Genomic DNA, 16,547 nt, shown 5'->3' on the forward strand with positions numbered 1-16,547 from the left:
GCAACTCATAGACTTGTAATGAGAAGCTGAGCTGCTTAGCCACTGCAGCTTGAAGCAGAAAAGCCCAGATGAGTTGAGGACTAGATTAGCCACACTCAGCTGACACCTTGACATATGAATAATAACAACTGAGTGTTATTTTAAGCCAGTAATGTTTAGGGTGATTTGTTACTTAGCAATAAGTACCCAGTGTAGAAATTTGTTCCTAGAAGTGCAGTGGTATATTAAAAAGCAACCTTCAAGGAGGGGCAATACAGGGGTAGGGTGTAAGATAAACTACAAGGATATAGTAGTTTACAATAGTTTACAATAACTAAATGGACTATAACCTTTACAAATTGTGACTCACTATATTCTACACCTATAACATATAATATTGTACAGCAAATACACATTAAAAATTTTTTTAATAAAAAATAAAAATCAACTCTCTGAGGATCCCTGGCTGTGAAAATTAAACTGACAGAGACAAGTTAACAGGAGAAAAGCATACAAATTTATTGAATGTTTACATGTGTTACTTGAGAGAACTCACAAGAGATTGAAGACCTGAAGAAGTGGCCAGAGCAGGAAGTTTCAATCCATTTTAGGCAAAGAAACAATAGTGAGGAATTGATGAGACAAAGGGGTTCAGGGTAAGGGTCAATTGTGAAGTAAATTGTGAAGAAATAACAGGTTTGTTTATATAGCCTTCCCCTTGGTGATAAAGACATCTTCTTGCTACCTGGTACAGGGAAGTTACCTTTCATATGTGAGATTTATATTTCTGCTTTCAGGGAAAAAAAGGTGAGAGGCAGGTGCCTTCCTCCTGCAATTTTCTTAGACGCCTTCATCTTAAGATATTCTATATGCCAAGGTGCTATGTTCTGGAATAGTGTGCCTAGCACTAGCTTCTGGAGGCTACCCATTTCTCTAACATCAAGTTCATAGTATAACATCTTCAAATTTTTCTATTTTTCTCTTTTAAAAGGAAATTCTTTCTTTTCTTTTTCTTTCTTTCTGTTTTGCCTCACCCTGCAGTGATCTTATTTTGCCCGCCTCGAATTGAACTCCTCTTCAGCAGTGAAAATGCAGAAACCTAATCACTGGACCACCAGGGAATTAACAGAAATTGTTCTGTTACTTCCTTGTTTACAATAATAGTTTCCAATTATAGTTAGAAGAAAACACAAACTCCTTTTGCTACCTCAAGAGTCCCTGCTGAATTGGCTCTCCCTATTTCTCTGGCCTGTCCACTATTTTCCCTACCATCCTTTGGCAGCTCTGATCTTTCTATTCTGGTAGTAGCCCAAATCCAACTGCACCCTAGTCCTTTCCCCTTGATATTGTTTTTTCAAACTGTGTAGTAAGAGGTCTGGCCTTTGTCTGATCTCCTGGGAAATAACCTAAATCCTTGGAATTTCCTGAGTATTAAGAGTGTTGTGTTAGTCCTGCTGAGCTCACTGGACTGAACCTGAGAGTTTATTCTAATGAGATGGTGAGTCAGCAAAACAGAAAGGCCAATCATGTGCCAACGGGATTGAGGATTTGAGCTTTTTGTGTTGAGCTTGACTCAGGAAGAGAGAAGGGCCGGAGAAGGAGTTCAATCACTATGTGGTCCATGATTCAATCAGTCAAGGCTACATAATGAAAGGTCAGTAGAAAGTACAGCCACTGGAGCTTGGGTGTGCTCCCTGGTTGACAATACTCCATGCATGACACCTGTCTTAATTACTGTTATTTTCATCAAAGCCTAGACAGTGCTTGGCTCATGGCCAACAGTCAATGATTGTTAGATGGATATAAGAATAAGCTGCATGTGTGCTGATTCATAGTCCCAAGAGACTGCTTGGATTATAAATATTAGCTTATTTACTGATAATTGTACATATACGTTGTGTCAGATTTTTTATGTCTCTAATATCAAAGTCTTCTAAGCTTGATCATTAATAGTAACTGTAATTAAAAAGTCTGGGATAATTATACACATACCTTCTGTTTTATGGTATGAAAGTGTTGATTTAGAGCCAAGCATCAGGGAGACTGGGGAGAAAAAGGAATGATCCTGTGAACCAGCCTGGCAGCAATGTGCCTGGCTGTTTCCTGTCAAGCCTGTGTAAATAGTTATGTGATTAAGGAAAGCTCTCCATGTGTCCAGGGATATGTAAGTTTCACTTTCTCTTAAGCTGAGAAAACTTCTAATAATGGTAGGATGTGCCAAGAAGACCTAACTTCCAATCTCCCCATCGCACCTCCCTCCTTGGCCCAGCCCACTGTCCTCCACACGAGGATCAAAGGGGCACAGGATTAACCACTGAGGAAACTATTACCCAATAATCACTGATGATAACTCCCAGTCCATCTGAGGTGAAAGATTAAAGTCTCTCCTTGATATGCATCATTGAATCACTTTGCTGTACAGCTGAAACGATCACAACATTGTTAATCAACTATTACTTCAATATTCATTTTTTTTTAAGTTTCTCTTTAATTAAACTAAGATGCCAAAAATCTGAAAAACTTCCACTAGAAGGTCTTGATTCAGAATTCTCTGAATCTGAACAGAAAATGTCTGGAGTTACCCGACATTTTGGGGTTGAATCTCCTCTTGGGGCTGAATCCAAGTCACAGTCAGAGCCAAGAGGGCAGATGGGAGTCACAGACACTGTGGCTCTCAGCCACTGAGGGTGCAGATGGGAGTCACAGACACTGTGGCTCTCAGCCACTGAGGGTGCTGGGATCATTATACCGGGCTCAACTCGTGACCCCAACGAAAGGGCAAAGTCCCTGGGGGCCATTCCCCTTTTCTCCATACTCTACTCCACCTCCCTGCCAGGCCCCAAATCCAGGAAGAAGGAAATTCTGGAAAATGTAATTCCCATGCTGTTAAGAATGAGTAATCGGGTACCTCCCTGATGGTCCAGTGGTTAGGACTCTGTGCTTTGCAAGCTGTGCAGTGTGGCCAAAAAAAAAAAAAAAGTAATCCTTTTAGGAAGAGGATTGTCACTCGGGTGACTCTAGACATTTTCTGTTCACTTGAGCTTTGTTTTTCAGTAAGATTCTGCTTCAGTTTGATTCTCAGCACTTTGCTATGAGGCTCCAGATAGTCTGTCTGCTTTCTACCTATTTCCTGTTGTTCCTTTCTACTTGTTTGTCCCATTCTCAGTCTTTGCTCTGACAGTAGGGGGTTATGTTCTTTAACTAGTTAGTTTATTTCTGCTTTGGGGCCCGTAGGCACAATATTCCTGCCACTTGGGAATCTATCTTAGTCCTCAAGTCTCAGAAGACCCATCACTTCCTTCAGGAAGCCCTCCTTAACTTTACCATCTAATTTTCTATCTAAAGTAGCCCTCCTCAGCTCCCACCCATTCCTCTCTATAATATCATCCTGTTTATTTATTTCCTTCATGGCACAACAGACTGCACATGGTCAATACATTAAAGGTGATAAATTTCTTGAGAGTGAATGAATAAGTAAATATATGAATGAAAGATTGAGTAAAGGAAGCTGGGAGCTGAGCTCTATGCTATTTTGTACAGTGATTAGCAGAGCATTGGGTTCATGTTTAGTTTCAGTAAACACTTAAAACATCTAAATTTTATGTTTAGAAGGTGCCTTAAAGATGAGACAATTTTTTTTTAAAGTATGAATGAAAACTCTATTTTCCTTAAACAATGACAAAAATCACTTTAACTTGCTAGACAACACTGTTTCACTGTGAAATGGGGATCAGTATATTTCTTATGAGAAAGCAAGGATACTGAATGAATAAAAGTGTTTTGCAAACTATACTAAAAGATATGCAAACCCACTCAAAGTCTTATTTTATGGAATGCCAAAACACTGAAAAGCTGTAACTTTTCTAAGATTAATACAGGCAGGTATTAGTAGCACTTGTTTCCTGACTCGCAGTCTGGTGCTTTTAGTTAAAACTGCTCAAATGTTATCATGTCAACAGTACCAAAAATAAAACACACGCACATTAATAAACCAGTTTTCCATCTCAACAAATCACCAAGTTCAATGTTCCAGATTTTTTTCTAGAACGTGTCCATCGTGACGCCTTGTTTACTATAGGAACTGCAGTAATACAATTTTGAACTTTTTAAGAATCTTTTAAATTTTTCAGCCAGGTTTTACAATTGGATGACTAAATTACATAAAGTCCAAAATACTCCCATTTATGTCATAATTTTAAATGCCTGACTCAATTCCAGGATCCTCTATCCTGGTTCTCAAAGGATGTTTTACAGATTTTTGGGGGGGCAATCTCTGTTACATTTTGAGTCTACAAAGTTAATACTGCTCCATAATAATAATACTAAGCTATTATTTATCATTTTTCCTCTCATTCTCTCACTAGTGTAGATAATGCTTTCTAGAGCCTCCATGACCTGAGATTCCAGCATTGAATACAGAGGCAGATGATGAGGATCTAGCTACCTTCTAGGAGCCAGACATTAGACTTGCAAAAACATAAAAAAATACCACACTTCTCAATAAACTTTATTTTACATTGGAAACAACATATAGTGATCATTCCTGAAACATGTTTTTCTTTTTAACCTATAATTGACTTGATCCTTTTTTTAATATGTTAATAAATACATTTAAAAAGTTCTCAGTTTAATCTTTAATGCCACATATACTGATAGATATAACCCAAATGAGCAAAAGCACTTTTCTGTCCTCAATAATTTTTTATGTGTCTAAATGCATCCTGAGGCCAAAAAGCTGGAAAGCACTGCTCTCCTCACTGAACCTGAACTTTGAGACCCACTTGGTCCAACGCTTATCTGCTCATCTGGGACCTTAAACCTTAGGCCACACCCAATAACAAAGTACTGACTCCTTGTTTATTGTAGGGACACCTGAGCCAGGCCAGGCCAGGCCAGGCCCAGATGCATTCTTGTCCTTCATCCTCCTTCATCCTAGATCATCCTGAATCTAGGCCTGTGGAGCTTTACTGTGTGCTCTGGAAATCCTGGGGGTGGACCTTCTGTCTTACTTCCTCCATCTCTGACCTCCATTCCTGGCTCCCTGCCCTTCTTACATCCAGTATGTCCCGTTGTCCTTGCCCCAGATCCACAGTGAAAGTGCAAGTGCAAGTCGCTCAGTCGTGTCTGACTCTTTGTGACCCCATGGACTTTACAGTCCATGGAATTCTCCAGGCCAGAATACTGGAGTGGGTAGCCTTTCCCTTCTCCAGGGGATTTTCCCAACCCCAGGATCAAACCCAGATCTCCCGCATTGCGGGTGGATTCTTTACCGGCTGAGCCATAAGGGAAGTCCAAGAATACTGCAGTGGGTAGCCTTTCCCTTCTCCAGGGGATTTTCCCAACCCCAGGATCAAACCCAGGTCTCCCTCATTGCGGGTGGATTCTTTACCAACTGAGCTATTAGGGAATCCCCAGATCCGCAATACCTGATGTCAATTCCAGTCTCGGGCTGAATGCGTCATCCAGTGTTAAAGCAGCTGGTTCTCTGCTGTCACTTTCTCACACTTACTTGTTGGTTGGGAGCCATGTGGCAGTACTTAGTGAGCCTGAGACTGGCCCCTGCCCCATGGTTACATGCAACAAGCTACTAAAGCAATAGCCTAATGAGGGAGACACATGCTCTGGGGCTTGAAGACATGTCTAGGGGAACCCCGGGGGAGATTCTCCTGTGACCAGAAGGAAGGAGGGTGGTATTCCTCCAGGCGGTGCTGTCGTAGAGGTGGCCTGAGTTTCCCTACCTGGCTGTGAGACCAGGGAACTGGCGGTTGTGGTGGGTCTTTGCCCTGTGAAGGACCAGGCCCCCCTCAGGCACTGTGACCCCTTGGGCCCCTCTAAACGATGGACAGATAAAGAGGGCGCTGTCATCGGAACCCAGCCTGAAGAAGGGCCTCAGGGGCCCAGAGAAGGGTGAACGTGGACATGTGTAGATGTGTGACCTGTCCATCATGTTATAGAAGGACACATCTCCAGCTTCGTAGTCCAGGAAGACGCCCACCCGGTGAAGGTGCCCTTTCAGGGGGAGAATCTTCTCTGGAGAGGAGAGGGCGCGGTATTGGTTCTCAAACATCTCCAGGGTCCAGAAGCCATTCTGAGGAACCAGGAGGGCCTCCCCTTTCCTCTCAACATTGTCTCTACAAACCCCCACAGCCCACACCATCACGTTTTTGACTTCTACCTCCCAGTAATGTCTCCCTGAGGAGTAGCTCTCCAGGCCCAGGACACAAGGCCGACAGTCGAATCTCTCCGGGTTGTCAGGCACGCTCTGCCTGGAAGGGCCCCTTCTCACACTTCTCCGGTCCTCTGACAGGAAGAGCTCGGGATGAGAGGTGTCTGGGTCCAGGACCACATCAGCTGCAGAGGAAATCTCAGATTTAGGCCTGGGATCTCACAAGACTGTGAGATCCTGAGACCAGGACCTGACTCCTGGTCCCCTGAGAGATCCCAGAAAGCATAGGGAAGATCCCCTGGGTAACAGCCTTTTCCATGAAAGCCCCTTGACCCCAGATCCCAGGGAGCTCACAGATAGAACTGAATTACTGAGTCTGCACTCCTCTCTCTTGAGTGGCAAGAGGGCTGCCTCAGGTAGAGGAGGACTGGGGCTCTAAGAAATACAGAAAATTCAGCCAATGAGCTGAAATGAATGGCTCCCACTTTCAAAGTTTTCAGATCTGTCAGCTTTTCTATTCAAGATATATGATCTCTGGGGCTCGAGTTAGAATAAAATTTCCCACTTGGCTTAAACTAGCAAAGAGGATCCATCCTCTTCCCCTCCCCCAATTAAGCAAATAAGGCCAATTTTTCCCTATACAGATAAGGGTGATAAAGGGTCCCTACGTGGTCCTCTGTGTCCTACTGGTTTAACCCACGGACAACTGATTTAAATGACTAACAAGAGCACCCTTCAGAGGCTAAAAAAGGAAGATAATGTCCCCCAAAATCATCCTGCTGCCTGAGACGTAAGTATGGCAAAAGGTAGGGGAAACTATATCCATCCATTTTGCTTTAATAATATAGGTGTGATGACTACAGTTATGACCTGTCCGGATATAAGAAATGTTTCAGACCCCTGACATTCTGCAGCCATCTCTGCAGTTACTTTTGGGCAGTTACTATTAGTCAGTCTACATCTAATACAAAACAATTGTGTTAAAGTGATTTTCTTCTTTCTCCAAATTTATATGTCTGACGGTGATAATTTTGAAATTTGAAAGAGGAAACGTCTGAGTGCTGTGGGATCCAGCAAAGGCTGTATTCTTTGATGCTCCTGAGCAGAAGGTGACAAATCATAAAACTCAAAAGTGCTCACTGGGACCAGGTCATTGGACCCTGTGCTTTCCCTCTTGCTCACAACCCCTCCCCTATACACAGAATATCAGTGCTCTCTTGGAGCAGGAAGGCATTTCTGGCCTCTACACACCCCCGAGCCAGGCCTGGGAAGTTCATTGCCTTTCCCACACATGGCTCTTCCACTGTGTAGTCTATATACCATCTCCCACATTAGAGGCAGCTAAGCCAGTATCGTCTTCTTTCAAATTAATCAGGACTCAGAGAACAACGGCTACTAAAATGTAACTTTTGGGGGGCTCTTCTATGTTTGGTTTTCTGGGTTTTGGCAGCTTCAGTGTTTATGCGTCCTTGGTGGCTCAGACAGTAAAGAATCTGCTTGCAATGCAGGAGACCCGGGTTCGATCTCTGGGTCAGGAAGATCCCCTGAAGAAGGAAATGGCAACCCACTCCAGTATTCTTGCCTGGAAAATTCCACGGACAGAGGAGCCTGGCGGGCTATGCCCAAGGGATCGCAGAGTCGGATACGACTGAGCGACTTCCCTCACTCACTGTGTATGGTAGACCTTTGGTGATCATGGATGCTGCTGCTGCGGCTAAGTTGCTTCAGTGGTGTCTGACTCTGTGCAATCCCATAGACGGCAGCCCACCAGGCTCCCCTGTCCCTGGGATTCTCCAGGCAAGAACACTGGAGTGGGTTGCCATTTCCTTCTCCAATGCATGAAAGTGAAAAGTGAAAGTGACCTTGCTCAGTCGTGTCCAACTCGTAGTGACCCCATGGACTGCAGTCTACCAGGCTCCTCCATCCATGGGATTTTCCAGGAAAGAGTACTGGAGTAGGGTGCCATTGCCTTCTCCGGATCATGGATGAAATTATTCTAAAAAGGATAGGATGGTCAGAAGTAAACTATAGAATTGGTTAAGACCTATGGAGTATCCCTGACAGCAGAGATAGAATCCAGCACTGGGTGGGATCCTGCTAATGCACTGATCCCAGGCTCCCGCTTCTCCAGCCAGGCTTGGGCCCCCTTGCTCCTCTAATGTATCCTGTTGGCTGCCTGGTGGGGAGAAAGCTCAGGATCTCAGGGAATGTTAGAGGCGCTCACCCGCATGTAAGAGGCTTCTTCTCCATCCTGCAATGGGACAGGCAGAGAGACGAACTTCATGAGATAATGGCTAACCGAGCAGAATTCAAATCATTCAGGGAGGAGTTCAGGAAATGCTAAACTTACGCAATTCTTCTTGAAGTTGCTCTGAAAAAGAAATAGAAACAAATGAATGTCTTTAAGAGAAGAACTAAGAAAATCTGAGATTGTCTTAAATAATGAAAAGTTGATCTTTTCTATGAATACCACCATCCTCCTCCCCCACTGCCTAGAGAACTGTCAAGATACCAGAAATGATATATGATCAGGTGGCTAGATACTATCAGTACTTATTTAGATTTGCTTTTGTTCAACAACATAGGGCAGGTGAATGGATGCAGCATTTGCAGAGTGGAAGAAAGTCAGGTCTGAGGGATTCATTACTAGGATGTGAGAGTTCCAAGCCCTTGCTGCTGCTTTTATTCATGCCCTCTCTGTTTCCCAGGCTTTTAGCTGTCCGAGTTGTGTCCTTTATGACAGTGAACTGTCCTCCTACTCTTTTACCTTTTGTTTGGAGTTCTTTCTCTTTTTCCTCACGTTCTTTCTTCAGTTCCTTACGTGCAATTTCTTTCTCTTCATTTTCAGCCTCTTTTTGCATGGACAGAATCTTTTTTTCCAGCTGGAGTTTCTTGATGAGATAGATGCTCCCAGCAATGAGGAGAAGCAGAGAGGGCAGGATGACAGCCAGGGCCACCATCCAGGGAGATGTTCTGGGAATAAAGGATTCTGAAAAGGGAGCCCCAAAATTCCATTTAGGATTTTGAGAAAAAGGAGCTCCAGAATGAGAGCCCCTCAGCACAGATCTGAAGAGCTCTTTCAGGCCCCTGCTCCACCAGCTTCTCTCTGAGAAACCCCAGGGAGGGAAAGAAACTTCGACTCTGCACTGGCTCACCCCACAGTGATTGCCAGGATTGGGGGCTCAGCAGACAAAAAAGCAAGTAACACCTTGAATCACCATGGGTGGGACCAGGCTGACTAAAAGCTAACCAGCCATATAGAATCAGCACAGCCACCATGTGATCTAAGTCACCATCTCTTCTTGCCTGGAACATTACAGTACCCTCCTCCCTGTTTCTGTCCATACCTTCTGCCCTTCTGCTATCTGTCCTCAGCACAGCAGCCTAAGTGAGATCACGTTATTTCTTTGTTCAAAACCTTGCAATGTTTTCTATCTCATTGAGACTAAAAGCCAAAGTTCACTTGTGGCCTACACTGCGCCATATGATCCAGATCCATGGCCTCTCTGGATTCATCTCCTCCAATTCTCCCTGGCCCAATTCATTCCAATCATATCTGTGTCTTAGGGGGTCTTTGCAAACTGTCAGATAAGCTCCTGCCTCAGCCCTTTGTCTATGTTGTTCCTGCCATCTGGCTTGTTCAGTCCTCAAACATCTGCGCATGGCTCACTCCTCACTTCCTCAGTGGCCACCTTTCCCCTGAAGCCTTCCCAGATCATTCCATTTACAATTACAATGCCTTATAGGCTAAAGTCCATAGGGTCACAGAGTCGGAGATGAGTGAAGCGACTAACCACACATGCACGCACATCCCTAACACTCCCTATCACCTTACTCCCTAATATTTTTCTACAATGCTTATCACTATCTGATACAGTCCACAGTTTAATTACTTCACTCCTTGTTTTAATTAATGATTTCACTTATTGTCCTCTGGTGTTCTAGAATGTGAGACCCATGAGGGCAGGCATCTTCTTGTATGTTGTTCACTGATTTATCTTCGATTTCGAGAACAGTACCTTGAACGTAGGAGATACTTGTTTAGTACTTCTTTAATGCATTTATGAATGTCTATAGACAGACTTTCTTCAGCACTGTCCCTTGGGAAATCTCATGGGGAGGAACGGAGGGCTTCAGCAGACACCACCCACCCACACCATCGTCCATTGTTTTAGGACTGTTCTAAATGTTTGAAAATTGCTGCAGGATAAGGACCATGAAAGAGGAGAAAAAAAGAAAAAAATCAAACAACTATCAGATTTATCCTTAAGGAGGCTTCCTACCCCTGTGTTTTGAGACCACTTGATTTTCCTCTTAGGACAAGGAGGGGCCTCAGTTCAGCTGTAGCTTCCAGCTCTTCAGGGCTCAGGATCCTTCTACCCCATGGCCCTACCTCCCCATCCCCTGCTGGGCTCCAATCTGTCTGCTGAGCATCCTGCCTCGATGAAATGAGCCTCCAGGGGAAAAAAAAAGAAAGAAAGAAAGAAATGAGCCTCTAGAGAGCGGGGAACTAACCTGGAATGAAAATCACAGTTTCCTTCTCCTGGTTGAGCAGGGTGTTGTTGACAGAGCAGGACATGTTCCTCACCGAATGGTCCCTGATGATCACAGCCATGGTGACCAGGAAGAGCCCATCTGCACTCACAGTGTAAGCCTCTTCCAGGGGGGGCATGGTCTCACCATGAGGGTCCCTCCACACAGCACGGGGCTTTGGGTACCACCCTGCAGATGTACATTCCAGCCGGATGCCTCCATCCTCGTGGCCCTTCATTTCAATAACAGGTTTCGAGCCCAGGCCTGGGGAGAGAGACCAGGGCTCAGTGAAAGAGGTAATGCTGTCTTAGCCAAAGTGTCTTAGGAGAGCACCTCTTAATGATGAAGAGGTGAGAAAGCGAGAGGCTGGTGTCCAGAAAAAAACGATTAGGCACATTCCATGCACTCTCTTCTATGAAGGGAGAAAGAGGGAGGGATGAAAGAAGGAAGAAAGAAGACAGTAAGCAAAAAAGGAAGGAAGAAAACCTTGATTTTGAACACCAGGAGGCGAACATGTGCAAAAAAAATTGTGAGATCTCTAAGAGGGGAAATGCTTACATTGCACTCTTCTTTGGGCTCTCTCTACGGACTCCATCACATGAGCAAGCATCTATCTGCCTCCTAATAAATGTTGACTGATTCATTCAGCTAGAGATTTTAATTTTCTCACTTCTGGGTGGGTGTGTCCACTCTGATCAGAAACAAACAGGTCTAGGCTTTTACTTTCTGCCCTGAGAGGACTTCTCAGCAGCTCTGGCTTTTTGAAGTTTTAGCTCAATATAATAAGGACAGAAACTTACCAGGCTGGCAGAATTTTAAGAAACTTTTTGACTTCAAGGCACTGTCTCTCTTTTCCTGGTTTAGGGCTTCATATTGCCACAGCTATCTGATAATCATAAGGAGGTGTTGGTTTTTAGAAGAATTGACAGAGCTAGCGTGCAAAGCCAGGCCTTATGCCCCAATTCAGAGATATTTACCTTCCACAAATTATACAAAAGACAAACTTAAACCTCACTTAAGTCTTACTGATTCTTCCTCAATTTGATCTTTTCAAGATGGAAAATAAAAAAAAAACAACTAGTTGCAGAATGAAAGGCTGGCACGGAAACTCTGAAGTGGGATAAGATTCAAAAGAATTCAGCAACTTGGGAAGAAATTCTACGAAACGCTTCAGGGGGTTTCAGTAAGGGCAAGTATGAGACAACAGATCTAAGGACAAAACCAGCCAGCCAATTAACCAAACCCAAAAAACAGTAAAACAAACAAAAAATTGTACAACGACTCAACTGAGAGCGGGGTAGGCCAGGCCAGGGTCATGTTTACCGTAATTTGCCAAGCTCTCTTTCCCTCTGCCAAGGTGAACCATAAAGTTCCAGGCAGGTCTGTATGAAGTAGAGCCCCACCAGACTCATGAAGGATATACTTCATGTGTCAGAAATAGATTTTTGTTGATTTAACCTACTAAGATTTGAGGGCTGCTTGGACCAGAGCATAAGCTCAATGATCCTGACTAAAGCATATGTCAAAGATGATTAAAAGCATGGACTGGTAAGAGGCTCATGGGGAAAGGTGAAAAATAAAATAGATCTCAGGCTTAGAATAGAGATAGCTCAGGTATGACGTGATGACCACTTACAGCTTTATGGAGTAGATTCATTTATTCCTTCAATAATATTTACTGAGCATCTGTTAAGCTCCAGGTTCAGTTCTAAAGATGTGGATACAGCAAGAACAAAAAAGAGAACAACCCTTTATGAAAACTACATTTTAGTGGAAGAGACATAATAATCTGGATAAATAAGTAAAATGCATACTATGTAAGATGGTGATATGTCCCAAGGCAAAATGCAGGGAAGGGAGAGGAAGTGAAAAGTGTCAAGAATGGTGTTTGATCCTCATAGTCATAGAAAATAAATTACCAGAAAGAAAAAATAGATTGAAGTCACATGTGAAAAACTTCTCTTTGGACTTAATGAAAAAAGTGTGGAGCATCCTATATGATTGGTGAGAGTGTATACTGGTACAAACACATTGCAAAACAAATGCGTAGTATCTATTAAGGATGAAGATAAATATTTCTCATTATACAGCACTTTTACTCCTAGGAACCTGTCTCAGCTGGGGATTTTGAAAAGCGGCACATTATGGATTGAACTGTGTCCCTACAAAATTTTTATGCTGAATCCCTAACCTCCAGTCCCATAGAACATGACTGTATTTGGAGACAGGGCTTTTAAAGAGGTAATTAAGTCAATATGAGGCTGTTAGGGTGGGTCCTGATCCAATCTGCTGGTGTCCTTATAAAAAGAGATTAGGAAACACAGGGTTACAAGAAATGCACTCCCATAGAGCAAAGGCCACATTAGGACCCAGAAGACCAGGTGAGGACCCAGCAAGAAGGTAGCCACCTGCAGGCCAAGGACAGAGGCTGCAGGAGAAACCAAACCTGTTGACAGCTTGATCTTGGACTTAACAACCTCCAGAACTGTGAGAAAACACATTTCTGTTATTTAAGCCACCCAGTCCGTGGCCTTTCGTCACGGCAGCCCTAGCAAACTGACACAGTCAGTAGAAGGCAGTATCTTACTTGTTGATATGAGGAGTGGTTGTAGCTCATAAAAATTCAGTAATCTATACGTTAAAGTTCTACGAGCTTTTCTGCATGAGTACTCTGTTTAATGGGCCTTCCCAAAGTGGTTCAGTGATAAAGAATCTACCTGCAATTCAGGAGATGCAGGTTTGATCCCTGGGTTGGGAAGGTCCCCTGGAGAAGGAAATAGCAACGCACTCCAGTATTCTTGCCTTGGAAATCCCATGGACAGAGAAGCCTGGCGGGCCATAGCTCATGGGGTCACAAGGAGTTGGACACAACACACAGACTAAACAACAAATTCTATTTAACAATAAAAATGTCCAATTCTAAAACATGTTACTGAGAAATATGCTTAGAGGTTTCTCAGAAGTAGGCATAAGGATAATCTGTAGGGATTAATCATTCGCCCCTGCTCAAGATGACAGCTGTGTGTGTCTCAAGAGCCGACACCCACAGTAGCAGAGCAAACCCATTCAGTGAGTCCTTGAGGAGGGAAAAGCCACCCTCTCTGTTTACAGGGAATTCTAGGTCCAAAAGCCCCTGAACTGCAGGGGGCCTGGAGTGAGGAGAAAAACTTTCCCGAAGAGTCAGGCTGTGAAAAAGCAGCCTCACGAAACGAAAGCGCGTACCTGCCACTGTCAGGAGCACGATGGCCTCGTCGTAAGATCTGCCTTCTTGGAAATAACAGCGGTAGATCCCATTTTCGTGGGCGGTGACGTTGTGTATGATCAGCCCCACGCTCCCCTTGCTGATAGCTTCGCTCACAAAAGTTGTTCTTCCCCGGTATTCCTCCATCTGCTCCTCTGTTCTCTCCCGCCTGCCCTTGTACACGAACACCGCAGGGGAAAACTGTGTCCGGAACCACCGCACCTCCATGTCCTCGGCGTTTTTCTCAGGTGACAGGTGGCAGCGTAACGTGGCGTCTTCTCCCACCATGGTCAGGATTGGATCAGCTGGTCCCAGGACAGTAAACTGGACTGTTACACAACGCAGTAGAATCAGACAAGGGCACCAGCCATCAACTCTCTGAGATAGGAAAGGAACTGGGTGTTTCAGGGGACAGACATGTTCTCCCTAAGGCCACAGGGGCTTCCTGGATTGAGGATTCTGGGGGCCAAGGGATGTGGCTGGTCGGTAGTTAAAAAAAAAAAAACAAACAACTCCTAGTAGGGGTGTCTATCGGGGGTACTAATGCTTCATGAACAACACATTGAGAAGCCTACGCTGATCACCCCTCATGAACCCTGAGCTCACAGAGGTTTTCTTGTTTCCCAAAGCAGCACAATGCCTGCAGTATAGGATATCAACTCTAGCTGTCCAGTGTGATTGCCACTAGCTAGTCCCAATTGGCATGTGCTGTAATGTAAAATACACACAATTTTGAAAATTTCGAATACAAAAGTCAAACATCTCATTGTTCATATTTTACATTAATTAAAATTTTAAATAATAATACTTTGGTTATTTGGAGTTAAAATGTTTTATGAAAGTTTGTTTCATCGGTTGGTTTTCCTTTCCTTTTAAAAATGTAGCTACTAAGGATTTTTAAGTTACATATGCAGCTTGCCTTTCTGGCTCTCACTGGATTGCTACTGGAGTGTGCTGGGATCCATCTGATGACTGTGATCCATTTGATGACTGTGTGCAGAATGAAAGGGTGAGTGAGCACAACTGCAGCCCCTCTTTACCCTTTGCAGACTTAAGTGTTGATTTTCCTTTCTGAGAAGTTGATAGGAGTTAGTGGCGTACACCCCTACCTGAGACCGGTGCAAAGGAGCTGAGGAGGTGGAAGAAGAGAAGGAAGCCTGGCAGGGAAAAATACAGAGACGCAACTGGCTCCATAAGCATCCAAGAGGAGTCACCCGGAGAGGCAGCGACGGGAAACCTAGAGAGATGTGGAGAATCAGCCAAGGAGACTTGGCACCATAGTTCTGATCTAGGTCATACTTTCCTGTAACCCGTGTTGGTATCATCAGCGCCCCAGCTTCTGTCTTGGGCCGCCCCCTTGGACTCCCGGTTCAGGTATTTTCCGATAGATTGATCCTTTAAACACTGCATGGAATGTCAACAATACAGCGATCTGGAAGGCAGTTTTCCCGTCTCCCCGGCTCACTTTTCCAGCCAGAGTTGAGTTTCTTCAGACGTCACTTGATACTCTTTCAAACCCTCCCTCCCTTTTCTCCTCCCAGCGATTCAGGCTACACGCCAAGATAAGCCCACCCTCGCCCCCGGAAGCCTCCCCTCCCGGGGTCCCCGCCTTTCCCCTTATTGGGTTTTGTTCCTTCCATCTACCGCCTCCCAACCTCTGCCCCACCCCGAGCGGTCGCGCATCCCCTCCCCTTCTTACCTTTTAGAATTAACTTCTGCGTTTTCTTTTCTCCTCCCTCCGCTCAAATAATGATCTTCTGGCTGTCCCTCTTTCCCCTAAACCCGCCCATGGGTACATTCACCACCCTCCGGAAGGCGGAAAAAAAAAAACTTTTCTTCGCCTCCTGTTAGTGGCGGCGTGGGGCTTGCGGGCCCCGGGTCCCGGTCCACCTGGTCCCGGGTCCCGGTCCACCTGGTGATCACAAAGTCACAAGATTTACAGTGAATGATTCAGAGCCGACTGTGGGTCAGCCAGCCAATGGCATCCCTGAGCTTGCTTTCTCACCAGTTACTGGGCAGAACACACAGAAACAGTTTAGGAATTGAAATCTTAGAGCTGTGCAGAGCCTTTTAATAATTTCTTTTTCTTTTTTTCAGAAGCGTGATACTTTCCTTTTTCTTTTGGAGCCTTGAGATTTCCCCAAGGATTTTGGCGTTGCTTGTAATCACCAGGAGAGGCCTCCGCATTCATGTGTGTGTCTGTTCAGTGGTTGGGGTGGGCGCAGGTGATGATGTCAGCATAACACATCTCAGTTTCACATGTTTCTTGGTGCTGGACGGATGGGATGGAGCCCCACTGCCACATGACAACCAACTGATTAATGTACCCTTTATGTCATTCTTCTTTTAGTTGACTTTCTCTTTTTATTTATTTTCGAACTTTCGTTTCCTGGGATTACATCTCAAACAGACAACCTGACCCAAAGTCCTCGACTCAGAGTCAGATTTGGGGAACCCGAACTAAGAGATGAGATCAGTAGAAATTTCACCAGACATCATCAACAGGGAGAGTCATCTTTTCTGCAAAGGGATACTTACATACATACCTGGGTCTAGTAATTGAATGAAGAACTACAGATTAAATTTCCAATAAGAGTTACTCTGGTTGAGTCACAGGAATGAATCTCC

General features: G+C 44.4%; 1 protein-coding gene across 4 annotated transcripts; it reads right to left on the bottom strand.

Moving 5' to 3' along the window:
• Positions 1–473: 473 nt before the first annotated feature.
• LOC133059812 (butyrophilin subfamily 2 member A1-like) lies at positions 474–15,856 on the bottom strand. Of its 4 annotated transcripts, none has more exons than XM_061147394.1 (8): positions 15,619–15,855; positions 15,029–15,076; positions 13,901–14,248; positions 10,661–10,942; positions 8,913–9,134; positions 8,496–8,516; positions 8,370–8,396; positions 474–6,330 (listed from the first exon to the last, which is right to left on the bottom strand). In XM_061147394.1, exons 3-8 carry the CDS (start codon positions 14,205–14,207, stop codon positions 5,714–5,716), a joined length of 1,476 nt encoding a protein of 491 aa, XP_061003377.1. In that variant the 5' UTR covers positions 14,208–14,248; positions 15,029–15,076; positions 15,619–15,855; the 3' UTR covers positions 474–5,713. The 4 variants fall into 4 exon arrangements, with proteins under 4 accessions (XP_061003377.1, XP_061003376.1, XP_061003375.1 ...); XM_061147393.1 differs by having other exon boundaries at positions 15,029–15,156; XM_061147392.1 differs by having other exon boundaries at positions 15,029–15,323.
• Between the last annotated feature and the right edge of the window lie 691 nt (positions 15,857–16,547).

This window comes from Dama dama, chromosome 7, assembly GCF_033118175.1.
Source record: "Dama dama isolate Ldn47 chromosome 7, ASM3311817v1, whole genome shotgun sequence".
Taxonomy (NCBI): domain Eukaryota; kingdom Metazoa; phylum Chordata; class Mammalia; order Artiodactyla; family Cervidae; genus Dama; species Dama dama.